The sequence below is a fragment of the Debaryomyces hansenii genome (genome assembly GCF_000006445.2).
Source record: "Debaryomyces hansenii CBS767 chromosome G complete sequence".
NCBI classification, from domain to species: domain Eukaryota; kingdom Fungi; phylum Ascomycota; class Pichiomycetes; order Serinales; family Debaryomycetaceae; genus Debaryomyces; species Debaryomyces hansenii.
This window is the reverse complement of record NC_006049.2, coordinates 1,228,381-1,245,340: the sequence shown is the minus strand read 5'-3', so window position 1 is coordinate 1,245,340 and position 16,960 is coordinate 1,228,381. Positions and strand designations below refer to the sequence as shown.

At 35.5% G+C, this 16,960-nt stretch overlaps 10 protein-coding genes across 10 annotated transcripts; 7 read left to right on the top strand and 3 right to left on the bottom strand. All coding sequences in view use genetic code 12, as the record gives it.

Moving 5' to 3' along the window:
• Positions 1 to 23: 23 nt before the first annotated feature.
• On the top strand, positions 24 to 2,399 carry DEHA2G15158g (DEHA2G15158p; the record flags this gene model as incomplete). The annotated part of the gene is made up of 1 exon (XM_462200.1): positions 24 to 2,399. The coding sequence occupies one exon, from the start codon at positions 24 to 26 to the stop codon at positions 2,397 to 2,399; it is 2,376 nt and encodes a 791-aa protein (XP_462200.2).
• Positions 2,400 to 2,904: 505 nt separating this feature from the next.
• DEHA2G15136g (DEHA2G15136p) lies at positions 2,905 to 3,624 on the top strand (the record flags this gene model as incomplete). Its single annotated transcript, XM_462199.1, has 1 exon — positions 2,905 to 3,624. The coding sequence occupies one exon, from the start codon at positions 2,905 to 2,907 to the stop codon at positions 3,622 to 3,624; it is 720 nt and encodes a 239-aa protein (XP_462199.1).
• Positions 3,625 to 3,892: 268 nt separating this feature from the next.
• Positions 3,893 to 5,820, top strand: DEHA2G15114g (DEHA2G15114p; the record flags this gene model as incomplete). Its single annotated transcript, XM_462198.2, has 2 exons — positions 3,893 to 3,955; positions 4,009 to 5,820. 2 exons carry the CDS (start codon positions 3,893 to 3,895, stop codon positions 5,818 to 5,820), a joined length of 1,875 nt encoding a protein of 624 aa, XP_462198.2.
• A 212-nt stretch (positions 5,821 to 6,032) lies between these two features.
• On the bottom strand, positions 6,033 to 7,955 carry DEHA2G15092g (DEHA2G15092p; the record flags this gene model as incomplete). Its single annotated transcript, XM_462197.1, has 1 exon — positions 6,033 to 7,955. One exon carries the CDS (start codon positions 7,953 to 7,955, stop codon positions 6,033 to 6,035), a length of 1,923 nt encoding a protein of 640 aa, XP_462197.2.
• Positions 7,956 to 8,131: 176 nt separating this feature from the next.
• Positions 8,132 to 8,919, bottom strand: DEHA2G15070g (DEHA2G15070p; the record flags this gene model as incomplete). The annotated part of the gene is made up of 2 exons (XM_462196.1): positions 8,132 to 8,815; positions 8,881 to 8,919. The coding sequence occupies 2 exons, from the start codon at positions 8,917 to 8,919 to the stop codon at positions 8,132 to 8,134; spliced, it is 723 nt and encodes a 240-aa protein (XP_462196.2).
• A 195-nt stretch (positions 8,920 to 9,114) lies between these two features.
• Positions 9,115 to 10,596, top strand: DEHA2G15048g (DEHA2G15048p; the record flags this gene model as incomplete). The annotated part of the gene is made up of 1 exon (XM_462195.2): positions 9,115 to 10,596. One exon carries the CDS (start codon positions 9,115 to 9,117, stop codon positions 10,594 to 10,596), a length of 1,482 nt encoding a protein of 493 aa, XP_462195.2.
• A 722-nt stretch (positions 10,597 to 11,318) lies between these two features.
• Positions 11,319 to 12,740, top strand: DEHA2G15026g (DEHA2G15026p; the record flags this gene model as incomplete). Its single annotated transcript, XM_462194.1, has 1 exon — positions 11,319 to 12,740. One exon carries the CDS (start codon positions 11,319 to 11,321, stop codon positions 12,738 to 12,740), a length of 1,422 nt encoding a protein of 473 aa, XP_462194.2.
• A 164-nt stretch (positions 12,741 to 12,904) lies between these two features.
• Positions 12,905 to 13,537, top strand: DEHA2G15004g (DEHA2G15004p; the record flags this gene model as incomplete). Its single annotated transcript, XM_462193.1, has 1 exon — positions 12,905 to 13,537. The coding sequence occupies one exon, from the start codon at positions 12,905 to 12,907 to the stop codon at positions 13,535 to 13,537; it is 633 nt and encodes a 210-aa protein (XP_462193.1).
• Positions 13,538 to 13,562: 25 nt separating this feature from the next.
• Positions 13,563 to 14,015, bottom strand: DEHA2G14982g (DEHA2G14982p; the record flags this gene model as incomplete). The annotated part of the gene is made up of 1 exon (XM_462192.1): positions 13,563 to 14,015. One exon carries the CDS (start codon positions 14,013 to 14,015, stop codon positions 13,563 to 13,565), a length of 453 nt encoding a protein of 150 aa, XP_462192.1.
• Positions 14,016 to 14,296: 281 nt separating this feature from the next.
• DEHA2G14960g (DEHA2G14960p) lies at positions 14,297 to 16,792 on the top strand (the record flags this gene model as incomplete). Its single annotated transcript, XM_462191.1, has 1 exon — positions 14,297 to 16,792. One exon carries the CDS (start codon positions 14,297 to 14,299, stop codon positions 16,790 to 16,792), a length of 2,496 nt encoding a protein of 831 aa, XP_462191.1.
• Between the last annotated feature and the right edge of the window lie 168 nt (positions 16,793 to 16,960).

Here is a 16,960-nt window from a genome sequence, read left to right as displayed (position 1 = left end):
TGATAATCGTTAGCTTATACATTATGAGTGATATATACGTAGTTGTTCACATCGCCACAACATGCGATGAATCGACTACATATGTTACTAAGGATTCAACAGAGTTGATTGAGTTTGCTTGGTCGGTTGTTGATGCGACCACGCTAAAAAATACCTACCAGGAATCAGTATTAGTGAGACCAATCAACACTCCTATTACTCAATATTGTTCACAACTTCATAAAATTACGTGGGAACACGTTCGAAATGCCGGATCATTTAAGGATGCTATCGGAAAGTTCGATAACTTCATGCAAGAAAATGTAATTCTGAAGAACAAGGAATTTTCATTGATAACATTTGACGTGAGCAAAATCCGAGTCCAATTACCAAGGGAAGCAAGAGATAAGTCAGTGGTGTTGCCTCCATATTTGCAGCACCCAAGGATATTTGATATACAAAATGAGTACGCCAAGTGGCAAACATCACACCCGGAAGCATTATCGTATACTGCGTCGTCTTTATCTAATATTATTACAGCTTTAGAAGTGGAAATGGATAGTACTGACGGAATAGAGACACCAGTATCATCCTCGTCAACACCGTCACCAACAGCCATTTCTTCGGTATCATCTGCATCGAGTGCTAGTTTTTTTTCTGAACCATTGACCAATCCAAATTTGAACTCGTATTCTAATTTGAATTCAAATTCCAACTTGAACTTGAGTTCGGGTCAGGAGACAAGGACAAGATCTACGATAAACGTATACACCAATGTATTAGTCCAGTTGGTCAAGAAGTCATTGCCGGTTGAAGAACACCCTTCAGTTTTGACTAAACCATTCGATTCTGCCCAAGATGTCAAGATTTTCTTGGTCGAAAGATCAAAGATTTTATATCTTAGCAATTTACCCGGGGACACTACGCAATCCGAATTGGAATCATGGTTTACACAGTACGGAGGGAGACCAATAGCATTTTGGACATTGAAGAATGTAGATGCAAACGAGAAGAACGGAAAGAATAATAATACTAACAATAACGGAAATAACGGAAGTAACAACTATGGAGGTAAGGTAAAGGGTATCTCGGGATTTGCTGTGTTTGCAACTCATGAAGAAGCGACAGAATCTTTATCAATGAACGGTAGAGCATTGAATGATATGGCTGTTGAAGTACAAGCATCTTCTACAAGCGTGTTAGATAAAGCTAGGGACTTACTAACACCTTTCCCACCTTCCAAGAATAGGCCAAGACCTGGTGATTGGACTTGTCCATCTTGCGGCTTCTCAAATTTCCAAAGGAGAACTGCTTGTTTCAGATGTTCATTTCCTGCTGCTAGTGCTGTTACGATTCAGGAGTCGATGTTTTCTGGCAATACAACTAATAGTCGTCGTAATAATAATTCGACCAATTCTATGCCAAACAATAACAATTCGGATAAGATTGCACTTAATGCTGCTGTTGTTAATGCAGCAGCTGCAGCAGCTGCTTTGAATCAAAATCAATCGTATAATTCGAATTACCAGGAACATAATTTTGCACCTGGTTCTCATAAGGTTGGAGGTAATGGAATTAATGGTTCAAATAACCATCAGCATGCGAATTCACATTCTCATCATAGTGGTCATGGTCATAACCATAACAACAATTCCCGGCCTCATTATGGAAATAATGTTCCATTTAGAGCTGGTGATTGGAAATGTTCTAATGAATCTTGCCAATATCACAATTTTGCTAAGAATTTATGCTGCTTGAAATGTGGTAATGCAAAGCATTCTGGTCAATCGAATCATAATAGCAATAATAATAACAACAACCATATTCATTCCGTTAATTCAACTGCAGCTGCAATAGCTGCGGCCACTGCTAGTGGTCAGCCATTGAACTTAAATAATGGATTCATGGGAATACAACAACCTCAACCACTCCACCCAAATCATTATTCGCCATCTCAAACCCCAGTGCAACAAAATCATAACCAACATCGTCATAATTCAAATGTTTCTGGTAATAACTATTACAGCAATAAATCACAATTTCCACTTCATTTGTCAAACCAAAATACGAATGCTAATTTGCGCGGGACTAATAACACACCACCCCAACTTTTAGCTCAGCAGTTAGCAATGTTGCAGCAACATCAACATCAACAGCATCAGCAGCAAAACCAAAAGCAGGCCTCGCAACCAAAATATTCACAATCAGTCTTAAATTCTCCTGGCATGTATTCTAATTTTGGGCCCCAGCAGGCTAGCTACCAGGCTTATTCAAAGAATATTCCGAATCCACCTCATTCTGCTCCTGTATCTGCTGAAGCTACTAATACTAAGAATGGCAATTTAGAAAATTTAAATCCATCGTTGAACGTGCTCGCCAACCAAATTAGCTCATTAAATTTAAACGGTAACCAGCAATAAGCTGCTCCATGTCTCCCTTGGGAGTTTGTCATTTTTTATTTTTATTTTGTATTATAATAGTCATATTTGGTTATTTCCTTTTTTGCTTTTGTTTTTTTACTTTTTCAGTTTATTCATTTAATGGCTTATGTGGATTTCCTACTGGATAGTTAGGACTCTTTTATATTTTTAATGGTGGTTGGGGTGTTTCAAAAAGCTTTTATTAATACATTATTTGAAGGTGCTTATGATTTTTTTTATCCAATTTTTCTAAATTTCTAAAATTTCAACTTCAACTCATTATAGCAATTCTAATTGAAATAAATAGAATTCAGTTAGGCATTTGATCTTTCTATCATCTGGGGTATAGTCTATATAATAAAATCATTCAACTTTTCATATAATAATGATAGTAGACTATATGCAGTAAAATTAGGATAAAATCGAACACGTAAATTTCAGTAAACATCATTTAGGATACGATTAATTATTCAGTACATTATAACATTATATCATTGAAGCCAAAATGAGTACAGACAAATATTCTGTTATCTTACCAACATATAACGAAAAAAGAAATTTGCCAATCTTGGTTTATTTATTGGCTAAAACTTTCCAAGCACATGAATTAGATTGGGAAGTGATCATTGTGGATGATAACTCCCCAGATGGAACTCAAATTATTGCCAAGGAGTTAGTTAATATATTCGGCGAAAAGCATATTCAATTAAGAGCAAGAGCCGGGAAATTGGGATTAGGAACTGCGTACGTTCATGGTTTACAATTTGTTACTGGTAACTATGTTATTATTATGGATGCTGATTTCTCACATCACCCAGAGGCAATTCCACAGTTTATTGCCAAACAGAAAGAGCAGGATTATGATATTGTCACTGGTACTAGATACGCAGGCGATGGTGGTGTTTACGGCTGGGATTTGAAGAGAAAATTGGTTTCTAGAGGTGCCAATTTTTTGGCAGCTACAGTCTTAAGACCTGGTGTATCTGACTTAACAGGATCATTTAGATTGTACAAGAAACAAGTGTTAGCCAAAGTCATTGATGAGACCAAATCAAAAGGTTACGTTTTTCAAATGGAAATGATGGTCAGAGCCAAAGCCTTAGGATATAACGTTGGTGAAGTTCCGATTAGCTTTGTAGACAGATTATATGGTGAATCTAAGTTGGGTGGTGATGAAATTGTGGGCTATTTGAAAGGTGTTTGGTCATTATTTACTAGTGTCTAGATGCAACACTTAGATGTATCTTTTAATAAATTGTTTGCACGAAACCTCCCGGACGCTCTCTATAGTTTATATTATAAAATTCAATAGGTTGTATTTAGCGCTTTTAATTCCTTCATTATAAATCTATGAATATATATATATATATGTTAATTGTGTTACTATGTAAGCCTATATTTATTTGTGAATATAGCACCGCGAATTGACTTGAAAAATTGAAAGATAGAAGACGATGATTAGTAGTTGTTTATGAAATAAAGATATACCATCAATGGCAAAAGATACTTATTTAAGGAAGATCTTGGGGGAAGATCGTTGTAATAATATTAGAAAAGTATGTATTTTTTAAATTAATTCATTTTAATTATAATTGAGACTAACATTCAGGCTAATGTTTTAATGGTTGGAGCTGGTGGAATAGGATGTGAATTATTGAAGAACTTGGTATTATCGCAATATGGTGAAATTCATATAGTCGATCTCGATACTATTACCTTGTCTAATTTAAATAGGCAATTTTTATTCCGACCAACAGATATAGATAAGTCGAAGTCGTTAACAGTGGTGAAGGCAGTCGAAGCATTTAATTATCATAATACCAAATTAGTTCCGCACCATGGTAACATTATGGATACAAACCAGTTTCCGATAGCATGGTGGGATCAATTTAGTTATGTTTTTAATGCATTGGACAATTTGGAAGCTAGAAGATATGTTAATAAGATGTGTCTTTTTTTGAAAAAACCATTAATGGAAAGTGGAACTACTGGATATGATGGCCAAGTTCAACCAATATTTCCTTATTATAGTGAATGTTTTGAATGTCAAGCCAAAGCTACACCAAAGACATATCCAGTTTGTACAATTAGATCAACACCCTCACAACCTGTTCATTGTATTACTTGGGCAAAAGAATTTTTGTTTCACCAACTATTTGATGAATCCTCGTCTACTGTAACAACCGAACAATCCAAAGAGCAACAACGCAAGAAATTACAGGAAGAAACGGATGATAAACAGGAGATTGAAAATATGTTGAAGGAAAGCAATGAATTGAGCGAATTGCGCCAATTGATAAAAGCACCAAACTTGGAAGACCGCAATCAATTTATTCATAGAACCATCATAAAAATATTCAAGGTTGATATTGAAAGATTGTTGCGTATTGATTCATTATGGAAAACAAGAGTGAAACCGGTTCCATTGCAATTTGACGAGTTGTATGTTAACGATGTAAACAACTTATTATCTGACAAAAGGAATGAAGTTATAATTAGCAGAGATACTCTGGTATGGTCATTACTAGAAAACCTATATGTTTTTTATAAAGCTAGTGAAAATCTACAGAAACGGTTAGATGAATCGGAATCTTTTGTATCATTTGATAAGGATGATGAAGATACTCTTAATTTCGTGGTGGCTGCTGCGAACATAAGATGTAGCATATTTAATATTGAAGTGAAGAGCAAGTTCGATATTAAGCAAATAGCTGGGAATATTATACCTGCTATAGCTACAACCAATGCTATAATATCTGGTTTCTCGAGCTTGGGGGCATTAAGCTATTACAAATCTACAGCTGAAAACAATGATTTTGGTGATATGCTGAAAGATTCATCTACTGTATTTGTCAGTATCAGACCTAATAAGTATATTACCTCAGCATCTTTAGTTGGTCCAGGAGATCAATGCCCTAGTTGTTCACTTTCAAGAGGATTACTTAACATAAATGACAACGAGCTAAAAACATGGACATTGAAGGATTTGGTAGATAAGTTAATCCAAACTTACGGATACGAAGATGATGTTTCTATAATTCTAGGTCAGTCGAAATTAATATATGATTTTGACTTCGACGATAATTTAGAAAAAAAATTGAGTGAAATTAATGGATTCAGGAATGGAGAACTACTTTTAGTTCAGGATGAAGATGATATGCTTGAAAATTTGGAATTGTACATTAATACTAACTATGTAGATTCAAGCCATTTACCTATTATAAAGTTGCGCCCAAAGAAACAAAAGGCAGGAACACCAAGGGAAAGCGAGGAAGATCAATATCAGGATATTTTGACCAATGATGATGCGATTATTATTGATGATGAGGAAGAATTGATCATAAATGACCACGAGGGCCCAGACTCGAAGAAACGTAAGGCCGAACCTTTAGAAGCTAACGGCAAAAAGTTGAAAGCATAACAACTAATTAGTATTTAACAAGTTAAATAAGTCTTTATAATAGATTTCTAATTGATTTAATTCAAAATTCAATTGTCTTTTTGCCCTTATTTACCTATCAGATAATAAAGACTAGTATAAGTTTACTTTAGTTATATCATATTATGTGTATGTCCTAAACATATAAATGCTTATATATATTCGTTACTATATCGAATTCATTCCATCATTAATTACATAGAACCACCATTAGCACTATGGTTACCAACAAGGCCTACCATTTCCAAAAATGCCCGTTCTTCTCCTAAACCTCTTAAATTTACGCTTTGTCTTGCTTCAGCTTGCTTCTCTTCCCACGCCCACTGTTTCCTTTGTTCCTCCAACTCCTTGGTAGAGCCTATTCCCCAAACTTCCAAGTCGCTTATCATGAATCTATCTTCGAAATCTTGAACGGATATTTCATTTTGTTTCGACTTTTGGAAGAATGAGGCGCCATTCGAATTAGGAGATGAGATATGCCTAAATATTGCAAATTCCAAGTTAGCCTCGATTGTCAAGGAAATATCTCCTGGCAAAAACTTTTTTACAGTATTCTTATTAATTGGTTGACTATTTCCAAACCCTAAACCCATACCCAAATTATTGAAATATATCAGCTTACCATTTAAGACAGGGTTATGTACACTTTTATAAAAGTCGAATCTTGGCAGGAGGTTTAAAATCACGGTGTCTTCATCACCAAAGTTGTTTTTATTCGAGTTTTTCCAAGGCAGATTTATAATTACAGCGTAGGTCATCTTATCATTATCATCTTGCCAGTCTTTTTTTGGGCTTTCCAGAGACCTAAAATACAGTGGATACATTTCATTAAACTGAATGTACCTGTTATTATGTTTCATAGTTTTATTTTTCACTCTTTTTCCTGAAACCAATAATAGCGTAGGTGCTTGCCATTTGAAAATCTTCAGCTCCAATGACCTAATAGAAAACCCTGATTCAGATCCAGCATACAATTTGATTAAATTCTGGGTCGTAATGCTTAGGTTAGACTTCATATTTTTCAAACACATTGAGATCACTGAGATGGAAGCATCATTAATAAGCTTTGATTCTACAAAATTGGGTGTTTTCTTGTGAACCTTAGGTACCTCATTATCATTTGCATCTCCATGAGACCCTGGGGCATTATTAGAATTCGCTACATCTGTAGTACTTATTGATGATAAGATGCCATTTTTGAAGATTTTCATCCATGCGTTCGAGAAGAATAGTGGAAAACCATTGGAAATTCCTCTTTTAAACTCCTCATATGAAATCTTAGTGCTTTTAATATTCTTCACATTAATATCCAAATTTATATATCTTATTATGCTTAGACAGTAGGTTTCAAATTCAGACCATCTTGCAATGCTTTTTGACAAATGATCTTGCATTTGCGTGTGGCTCATTTCAGGAACAGAAGAAAGAATTAAAAAGAACGTAAGTAGTTTCAATAAATCGTATGCACCAACATATATAGAATCCAAATCAATGTCGTCGAATGATTGTATCACATTGAACGTATTCCATTTGATTTTTCGTGATAAAATACTATCTTCATCTTCTGAGGAGAAACCCATAACATCTAGATTGTACAATGTATCTTCTTTGTCGTCACTACTACTGGGACTAGAGCTGGTCTTTTCTTCGAGATAAGTTTTGTTAATACCACTCAACGATATAAAGACTAACTTTAGATAGTCGTATTCTGCGGTTAACAATCTCTTATAGCGACCAGTATGAAATAAGGCAGATTTCATCAAACTTTCAATGCTTAGTTTAGGTGTCGTCTCACTTTGTAGAAATGGAAAATTCCCAATGACTGTAAAAGAGTTACTCAATATATTGAGTACATGCTTAATGTTGTGGTCTATACCTTCAATATCTTCATCTTTTATTATTTTAAGTAAATATATCAAGTCATTTAACGTAACATCAGACTTTTCTTTGATATTCTTTATACCTAGTTTTGAAGTTATTGCTCTTATTTCAACTGGACGAAATTGCAAATGGTTTTGGATATTAAAATACTCTAAGACTTTGTCCTTTGTGAATTGCTTCTGAGTGACGTTTAAGTTCGCCTCGTCTTCATTATCCTTACTCAAAACTTGACCCATCTCCGATTAATAAGTTCATTCATGAAGGGATTAATATTTGAAAGGGTTTTTATATCTTTATCTTGCGATTCAGAATTTATGCGACTATGGTCCCACTTATAAATATTCTTGCTAATGACTAAAAGATTATTATTATTATTAATTAGGGTACATCAGTATATACAAACGTGAGAGAATTAGCTAAAGAAGTTACGTAACACGTCTTTTGATTTCATCTCTACATCATACATGTATTTCTTATATTTGGAAGCAATACCTTCACCATCAGATAAGATCTGTTCTTCATCATCGTAGGTGTTTCCATCATCATACTTCATGTTAAGCAGATCTTGTTTTAATAATCCTTTGGTAAATGAAACCACTACCAAAGTGAAGTAAAATCTAATGACGGTAATGATGATAGTGCCGCTTAATGTTAAGAATAATTCTCTTCCTGGAGAAGCAGATTCCGATGCAAGTATTGCAGAATTTTGACTCGAAGAAGGTGGAATAGCTGCATCTGCAATGTTGTTGTCTCTCTGGCTAAGTGGATCAGCAGTGGGATTATTATCTTCTCTACTAAACCAGAAATACAAAAAATAAAAGGTATATAATAATCCAAGCACAGAATCTGCAACATAAACTAAACATGCCAATGATATTTTCCTCGAGCTATTCTTTCTATTTTTCAAATGTATGAGTCCGGATATGTAGGATGGTAAAACCAATATGGCTAGGATATTATAGAGCCATTGCCAGAAATTCAAAGGATGCCCGGTGATAATTGACAAGATACCATAAACGCCTCCTGCTTTATTTATTATGGCAACAGCTAAGATCAATTCAACTCCGATGTAAAGAGGAATAAATCCAAAAAATTTCTAAATGATACCTTGTTAGTTGTCTTCATTAATGTCATCATGTTTCAAAAGTTTTTCTTACTTACTTGCGGTAAAATTTGATTGAGTTGTGAGGAAAGTGTCATTCTCCAATTCCTAAGTCTTCCGATTCGATTTTAATAAATATTTAGTATCAGTTAATCTTTTGTATCTTTATTGAAAGCTAGATTTCAGTTTAGGAGATCATCTCACGCAAAAAAAAATTTACCTGATATAGAATATAACAGATTAATAAATCAAATCCAAGCTTCTAATAAACGTTTGATATAGTAATATAGATCATGTCAATGGATGACATAACAGAGAAAGTGAAGGATATTGAAGTATATTCTTCAGATACTGACTCGTCGGACAGTGATTTTGAAATTTCTGGTGGTGAAAAAAATGATAGTGGTAAACCGAAGACTATAACAGATAAAGGGGAAATTATTGCTAAATACTCAGATAAGATCAAAACTGATGATATAAAGAAAGGGACAAAAGTAACGAAGGATAGAGCAAATAGAGCTACAGTTGAACAGGTATTGGACCCTAGAACCATGAGGTTTCTTTCGAAGATTATCAATAAAGGGATTTTATCAAGAATAAATGGATGTATAAGTACAGGTAAAGAGGCTAACGTTTATCATGGCGACCATGAAGATACGGAAGTGTCAGCTAGGGAATACGCAGTAAAAATTTATAAGACTTCGATTTTAGTCTTTAAAGACAGAGAAAGATATGTGGATGGAGAGTTTAGATTTAGAAATACGAAAAACCAAAGTAATCCTAGAAAAATGGTTAAAGTATGGGCAGAAAAAGAGTTTCGTAATTTAAAACGTTTGTATTTGAATGGTATCCCATGTCCCGAACCAATAGAGTTGAGGTCTCATGTTTTGGTGATGGAATATTTAACTAAAGGTAATGGACAACCATCTCCAAAATTGAGAGATCACCCATTCAAAGATGTTGATGATATTGTATATTATTATCATCAGATGTTGTATTATATGAGGAGAATGTATCAGGAATGCAGATTAGTACATGCAGATTTAAGTGAATATAACTCAATTGTACATAATGAGAAGTTATATATCATAGATGTCTCGCAGTCTGTTGAACCAGAACACCCTATGGCATTAGATTTCTTGAGAATGGATATCAAGAATGTTAATGATTTTTTTACTAGAAAGAAGATTAATGTTTATCCTGAGAGATTTCTTTTTAAGTACATTACCGACGATAATCAGTTATTAAACATAGAGAACAATTCAGATGAGCAGTTAAGTAAGTACTTAGAAACAGTTCCATTAAAGACTGATGATAATGAAGATAATGTTGAAGATGAAGTTTTCAGATCTGTTCACTTGGTGAGGTCATTGAATAATCTTGACGAAAGAGATTTCCAGAAGTTTTCAGAAGGTAAAGTGAACACATTAAAGGATTTAGTAGATACCAAAAATGTGGATTCTGAACGTAACGATATTGACGAGGATCACGAAGGAGAGTATGTCGAGGAAGAAGAGGACGATTCTGATGAAGATTCAAGTGAAGAATATGACTCTGATGACGATGACGAAGAAGAAGAAGATGATGATGAACTGCCTAAGAAGAAAGAATGGGTGGAAAAGGAGGAAGCCATTCCAAAGGGTAAGAAGCACGAGGACAAGGATGAGAAAAAAGCAAGAAAAGAAGCTGCAAAGACTTTGAAACAAGAGAAAAGGAAGACTAAAATGAAGAAACATGTCAAGAAGAAAATCATCAATAAGAGAAAAGCAAAATAATTTATCCAAAGTTGCATTTATGTAATTACACATTCTAGCGGAAATATTATAGACTTAATTAATATATCCTTAACTTCTCTATATATTGTATTACCTGCCACGTATACCAGGCTATTTAAACTCGATGCTCTTGCGATATAGCTCATGGCTCGCATACGTAAAAATGTGTTTATACACTCAGAATATCGTTTTGCTAGAATTTCAACACAGTAAGAATTTATATTTTAGTACAGACAGTACATATATTTCAGAGTATACTCGCGTAATGTTCATTAGAGGAGACTGATATTGATAACCGCTTGATTACATTCGCAGCCATTAGGTCTGGACATCAAAAACTTAAGAGACTTCAACAGTAAAATATGATACTATTCGCAAAACAAATGAACAGGGTCTAACATATAATAATCACGTCTAGTAAGCATATATTACAATACCCTGTTATTATTATTCTAAGTTACTATAAAGTAGTATAAGACTCTTTAGCTGGTTAAAAATACTAATTATTTAAGCGACGATCCGGGTAACTTTGTCCTCCCAAGACACTCCCAAAAATAAACATATTATAATCTTTCTCCATAATTGAAGAGTTAATTCCATTACTTGAATCACATTCAATAATAATTGATACTATTGATCAATTTATTGTGTATTGAAAATTATAGAAAGATTTGAAGTATTGATTGACTACGTTTCAGGCGATATTTTATACAGAATAGAGAATGGAAGAGTTTTTAAAAGACAGTCCATCAGACTTTGGTTCTAACACAACAGGTACTGGAACCGGGAATACAAGTGCCAACTATGGTAGTGAACCTAATAATAGAAATAACTATGGAATGGGTTATTACGGAACTAATTATGGGCAACCTAACGGATACCCAGGGATGACGGAGAACGATCTTAATAATACAAACAATAACTATACCAACGAGATGGGAACTTATACATCCTCGTTACAAAATGATCCATTTTTGGAGGATTTGGAGTCGCTTAACTTTTCCAATAAACAACCACAATATATCGACCCTACACAATCAACTACTGGTAATTTAGAAGAAATTATATCCCCAAGTGCCCAAGTACAGAATATTTCTTTGAATAATAATGGGATGAACCCAGATAACTCGTTTGTCAACCCACTATATTTCTCCCCTTCTAATAGAAATGCTAATTATAATACTTTGAATTCGATTGCCGAAGATAGCTTGTCAAGCTCATTCAACAACGCATTTAGCCCTTCTGCCTCGAGAAATGATAGTGTAAGTATTCCGTTTCAAAACCCGAATACTATCGAAGACTACAATGGCGGGGTTGATATAAATGCTGGCTCATATTTATCACCACAATTCAATTCGCAATACATGTCGCCAAGCAATAACATCGACAACTCAATCGATACATTAAAATCTCCTTCGTTTAATTCAGGGTCGTATCTCAACTCACCACCTAAATACCAAAATACAAGGCGTGATAATTCTGGCGCCATAAGTAACAGTATTCCAAGTAATATATCCAAGAATAAGATTGTATCGCCACCGCCATTGGACAACAATTTGGGCACCTCGTTACCAGGTGCTATGCACAACCAACCACCGGTTTCCACTAAGCAACTCAGCAAGGAAGAAAAGTTAAAAAGAAGAAGAGAGTTCCATAATGCTGTTGAAAGAAGAAGACGGGATTTAATTAAGGAACGTATAAAAGATTTGGGCTTCTTGGTGCCACCGTCATTGTTGAACCCGCAATTATGCGCCGTCCAAAACTTACAAAGAAACTCACAGTTGAACTCTCGTGAGATTAATGATTTGCTTGCTTCGATAAAAGTTAAAGAAACAAAACCAAACAAGAGTACCATTCTTAATAAGTCTGTCGACTATATAATTCACTTGAAATATGTGCTAGAACAACAAGATAAGAGCCAGCTTGAGTTGGCACAGCAAATCGAGGAGATTGAAGCAAGACTAAGTAACGGCAAACCCCAGGGTAATATAGATATGTCAAACATGACAAACCAATCTCAGCCATCGTCAGACATCAAACTTGAAAGTCAAGATGAGTTATTTAATCCTGATGATTTTTTCCTGGATGTTGCCGGCAACAGTTCTAACCAGACCAACCAATTCTTTAGCGATAGTATACGATAATAGTTTTAAAACCCTTATTCAATTAATACAATTAACATATGTTATGGTTACTTTATAGATTATATAAATATGATACTTCGAACCAATCACGTGTATAACCAAACCTCATATGGATAACAAAAACTAGTAGTAGAAGCACAACCTACCATAAACAGTAAGAGATTATGTCCGAACCAGAAAGTGCATTCAGACAACAGTTCAGCAGCTGGACTAACAATAATAACAATAGTAATGCTAGAACTTCAGTACCACCATTTTCTAATTGGTCAGACTACATTAGAACAAGTGCTAATGATTTGTATGTGTCATTGCCTTCGTATAATAGTGGATCACAACAGGCAATAGAAGAACCATCATGGTTTAAACTATCTAGATTTGAGAAGATGTTAGGGTTTGCTTGTTGTTTAGGAGGATCAGCGCTATGTTTTATTATCAGTTTCTTTTTATTTCCCGTGTTAGCATTAAAACCTAGGAAGTTTGGACTCTTATGGTCGATGGGATCATTCTTGTTTGTGATATCGTTTGGAATATTACAGGGCCCCTACCACTACACTAAGCATTTACTTTCGAAGGATAGGATAGTGTTCACAACAATTTTTTTTGGATCGGTGTTATCCACGATGTACGCAGCTGTGGTCTTGAAGAGCACTCTACTCACAATATTTTGCTGTGTGATCGAAATCTTCGCTGTGCTATACTACACGCTAAGCTACTTTCCATTCGGTGCGCAAACTGTCACCTTCTTCACGAGCTACATCGTTGGATACGTTGGTGGTTTATTTGGTGGTTTACTATAGACTATATAGCTGTACACATTTTAATTCATAATTTTTCATCGTTCAATTGTGCTTGTAACTTTTTGTGCAACTCTTCCAACTTAGGGAAATCGGTTTCCGCTGCAGGCCACCCGACTCCCAATCCAGTGGCTTCATCCTTCTTAGGAATAAGATGGAAGTGGACGTGGTCCACCACTTGGTGTGCAATACGTCCGTTGTTCTGTAACACATTGTAGCCCTCGCCATCTAGAGTATTGTTTTCGTCCAATTTGAGCAACTTGGCTAATTTCTTAGTGACTGGCAATATATCTGCTAAGTATTCATCTGGAATACTATGCAATTTGGCTCCGTGATACTTAGGAATAATCAAGCAGTGTGCTTCCGCAGTTGGTTGAATATCCAAGAAAGAGTACGTTAATTTGGTCTCAATTAACTTGAATGATGGGATTTCTCCCTTAATAATTTTGCAAAATATACACGATGCGTTAGAAGCTGACATTTTATTCACTGTAGAGATTCTTAGAACTTTTATATATTCTAGAAGCAACTATCCCTGTTGACAAGTCCGATAAGATTCGGATATTATCACCAAAAAGTGAAAAGTTACACAAAACTACTCCATGCGAAATAGGGTGGCGAACTTACAGCATTTTAATACAGGGTGATTTATAAATCAAAGAAGAATTTAGATCTTTTCATCATAATTGTTTTTCAATATTTCTTTTAATTAATATTTAATACTATTTAGTTGAATAGGGTAAACCAATTGACAAAATAAAGATGCCGGACGATAAAAAGAACTTACTAGACGCTTCTGGAGCACAAACCGCTGAAGATAGAACAGCAACTGCTATCTTGAGAAGAAAGAAGAAGGATAATGCATTGATTGTAGACGACGCTGAAAATGATGATAACTCTGTTATTACTATGTCGTCTAACACAATGGAATTGTTGCAATTATTCAGAGGAGACACCGTGTTGGTCAAGGGAAAGAAGAGAAAAGATACGGTGTTAATTGTATTGGCTGATGATGATATGGATGATGGTGTTGCTAGAATTAATAGATGTGTCCGTAATAACTTGAGAGTTAGACTTGGGGACATTGTGAGTATTCACCCATGCCCAGACATCAAGTATGCCAACAGAATCAGCGTTTTGCCTATTGCTGACACCGTTGAAGGTATAACCGGATCACTTTTTGACGTGTACTTGAAGCCATACTTTGTCGAGGCCTACAGACCAGTCAGAAAGGGAGACTTGTTCACTGTCAGAGGTGGTATGAGACAGGTTGAATTCAAGGTTGTTGAGGTTGATCCAGAAGAAATTGCCATTGTCGCCCAAGACACGATTATTCATTGTGAAGGTGAACCAATTAACCGTGAAGACGAAGAAAACAACATGAATGAAGTTGGTTACGATGATATCGGTGGATGTAGGAAGCAAATGGCTCAAATTAGAGAATTGGTCGAGTTGCCATTGCGCCACCCACAATTATTCAAGTCTATTGGTATCAAACCTCCAAAGGGTATCTTGATGTATGGTCCTCCAGGTACTGGTAAGACTGTCATGGCGAGGGCTGTTGCGAATGAGACAGGTGCATTTTTCTTCTTGATTAATGGTCCAGAAATTATGTCCAAGATGGCAGGTGAATCTGAATCTAACTTGAGAAAAGCATTCGAAGAAGCAGAGAAAAATTCGCCATCCATTATCTTCATTGATGAAATCGATTCTATTGCTCCTAAGAGAGACAAGACTAATGGTGAAGTTGAAAGAAGAGTTGTTTCTCAATTATTAACTCTTATGGACGGTATGAAGGCAAGATCTAACACCGTTGTTATTGCCGCAACTAACAGACCAAACTCCATTGATCCAGCCTTGAGAAGATTCGGTAGATTTGATAGAGAAGTCGATATAGGTGTTCCTGATGCAGCAGGCCGTTTGGAAATTTTAAGAATCCACACCAAAAACATGAAATTAAATGACGATGTCGATTTAGAGGCCATTGCTTCTGAAACTCACGGTTTTGTGGGTGCGGATATTGCTTCCTTATGTTCAGAAGCAGCTATGCAACAAATTAGAGAAAAGATGGACCTTATTGATTTAGAGGAAGAAACTATCGATGCAGAAGTTTTGGATTCATTAGGTGTTACAATGGAGAACTTCAAGTTTGCTTTAGGCAACTCCAACCCATCGGCATTACGTGAAACCGTTGTGGAGAATGTCAATGTTACTTGGAATGACATTGGTGGATTAGATACCATCAAGAATGAGTTAAAGGAAACTGTTGAATATCCTGTTTTACATCCAGATCAATATCAAAAGTTTGGATTATCACCTTCTAAGGGTGTATTATTTTATGGTCCTCCAGGTACTGGTAAGACCTTGTTAGCCAAGGCCGTTGCTACCGAAGTTTCTGCTAATTTCATTTCAGTCAAAGGTCCGGAATTATTAAGTATGTGGTATGGTGAATCAGAGTCTAATATTCGTGATATTTTCGATAAGGCCAGAGCTGCAGCTCCAACTGTTGTCTTCCTCGATGAATTGGATTCTATTGCCAAAGCTAGAGGTGGATCGCATGGCGATGCCGGTGGTGCTTCTGACCGTGTTGTTAATCAATTATTGACAGAAATGGATGGTATGAATGCCAAAAAGAATGTTTTCGTCATCGGTGCAACTAATAGACCTGATCAAATCGATCCAGCTTTATTGAGACCTGGTAGATTAGATCAATTAATCTATGTTCCATTACCAGATGAAGTGGCTAGATTATCTATTTTACAAGCCCAATTAAGAAACACTCCATTAGAACCAGGTTTGGATTTGTTAGAAATTGCAAAGATCACCAATGGTTTCTCGGGTGCAGATTTATCATACATTGTTCAAAGATCTGCTAAGTTTGCTATTAAGGATTCCATTGAAGCGCATATCAGGTTACAAAAGTCTAAGGCAGATTCTAAACAAGGTGATGATGTTGAAATGACCGAAGAATCTAAGCCTGCAGGTGACGAAGAAGAAGAAGAGGAAGAAGACCCTGTTCCTTATATTACTAGAGCTCATTTCGAAGAAGCTATGAAGACAGCCAAGCGTTCCGTCTCCGATGCTGAATTACGTCGTTATGAAGCTTATTCTCAACAAATGCAAGCTTCAAGAGGACAATTCACCAACTTTAGATTTAGTGAAGGTGAAGGCAATGAAGGCGCTCAATCCAACTCTACTGGAAATGAAAATGCTGCTGCTTTTGGTAATGTTGAAGAAGACGATGATTTATATAGTTAGGCCTATTTATGAACAATTAGTTCGTCTTGTCTTTATATAAAATACCTTAAAAATACTGGCTATTATTTCTTTTTAATACTATATTACAACTCTATTTTTTAATGAGTAATCTTGAAGTGGAGTTCAATTTCGTTCCGTTGCTGCGAAAAAAATTTTCGATTTAAGGGA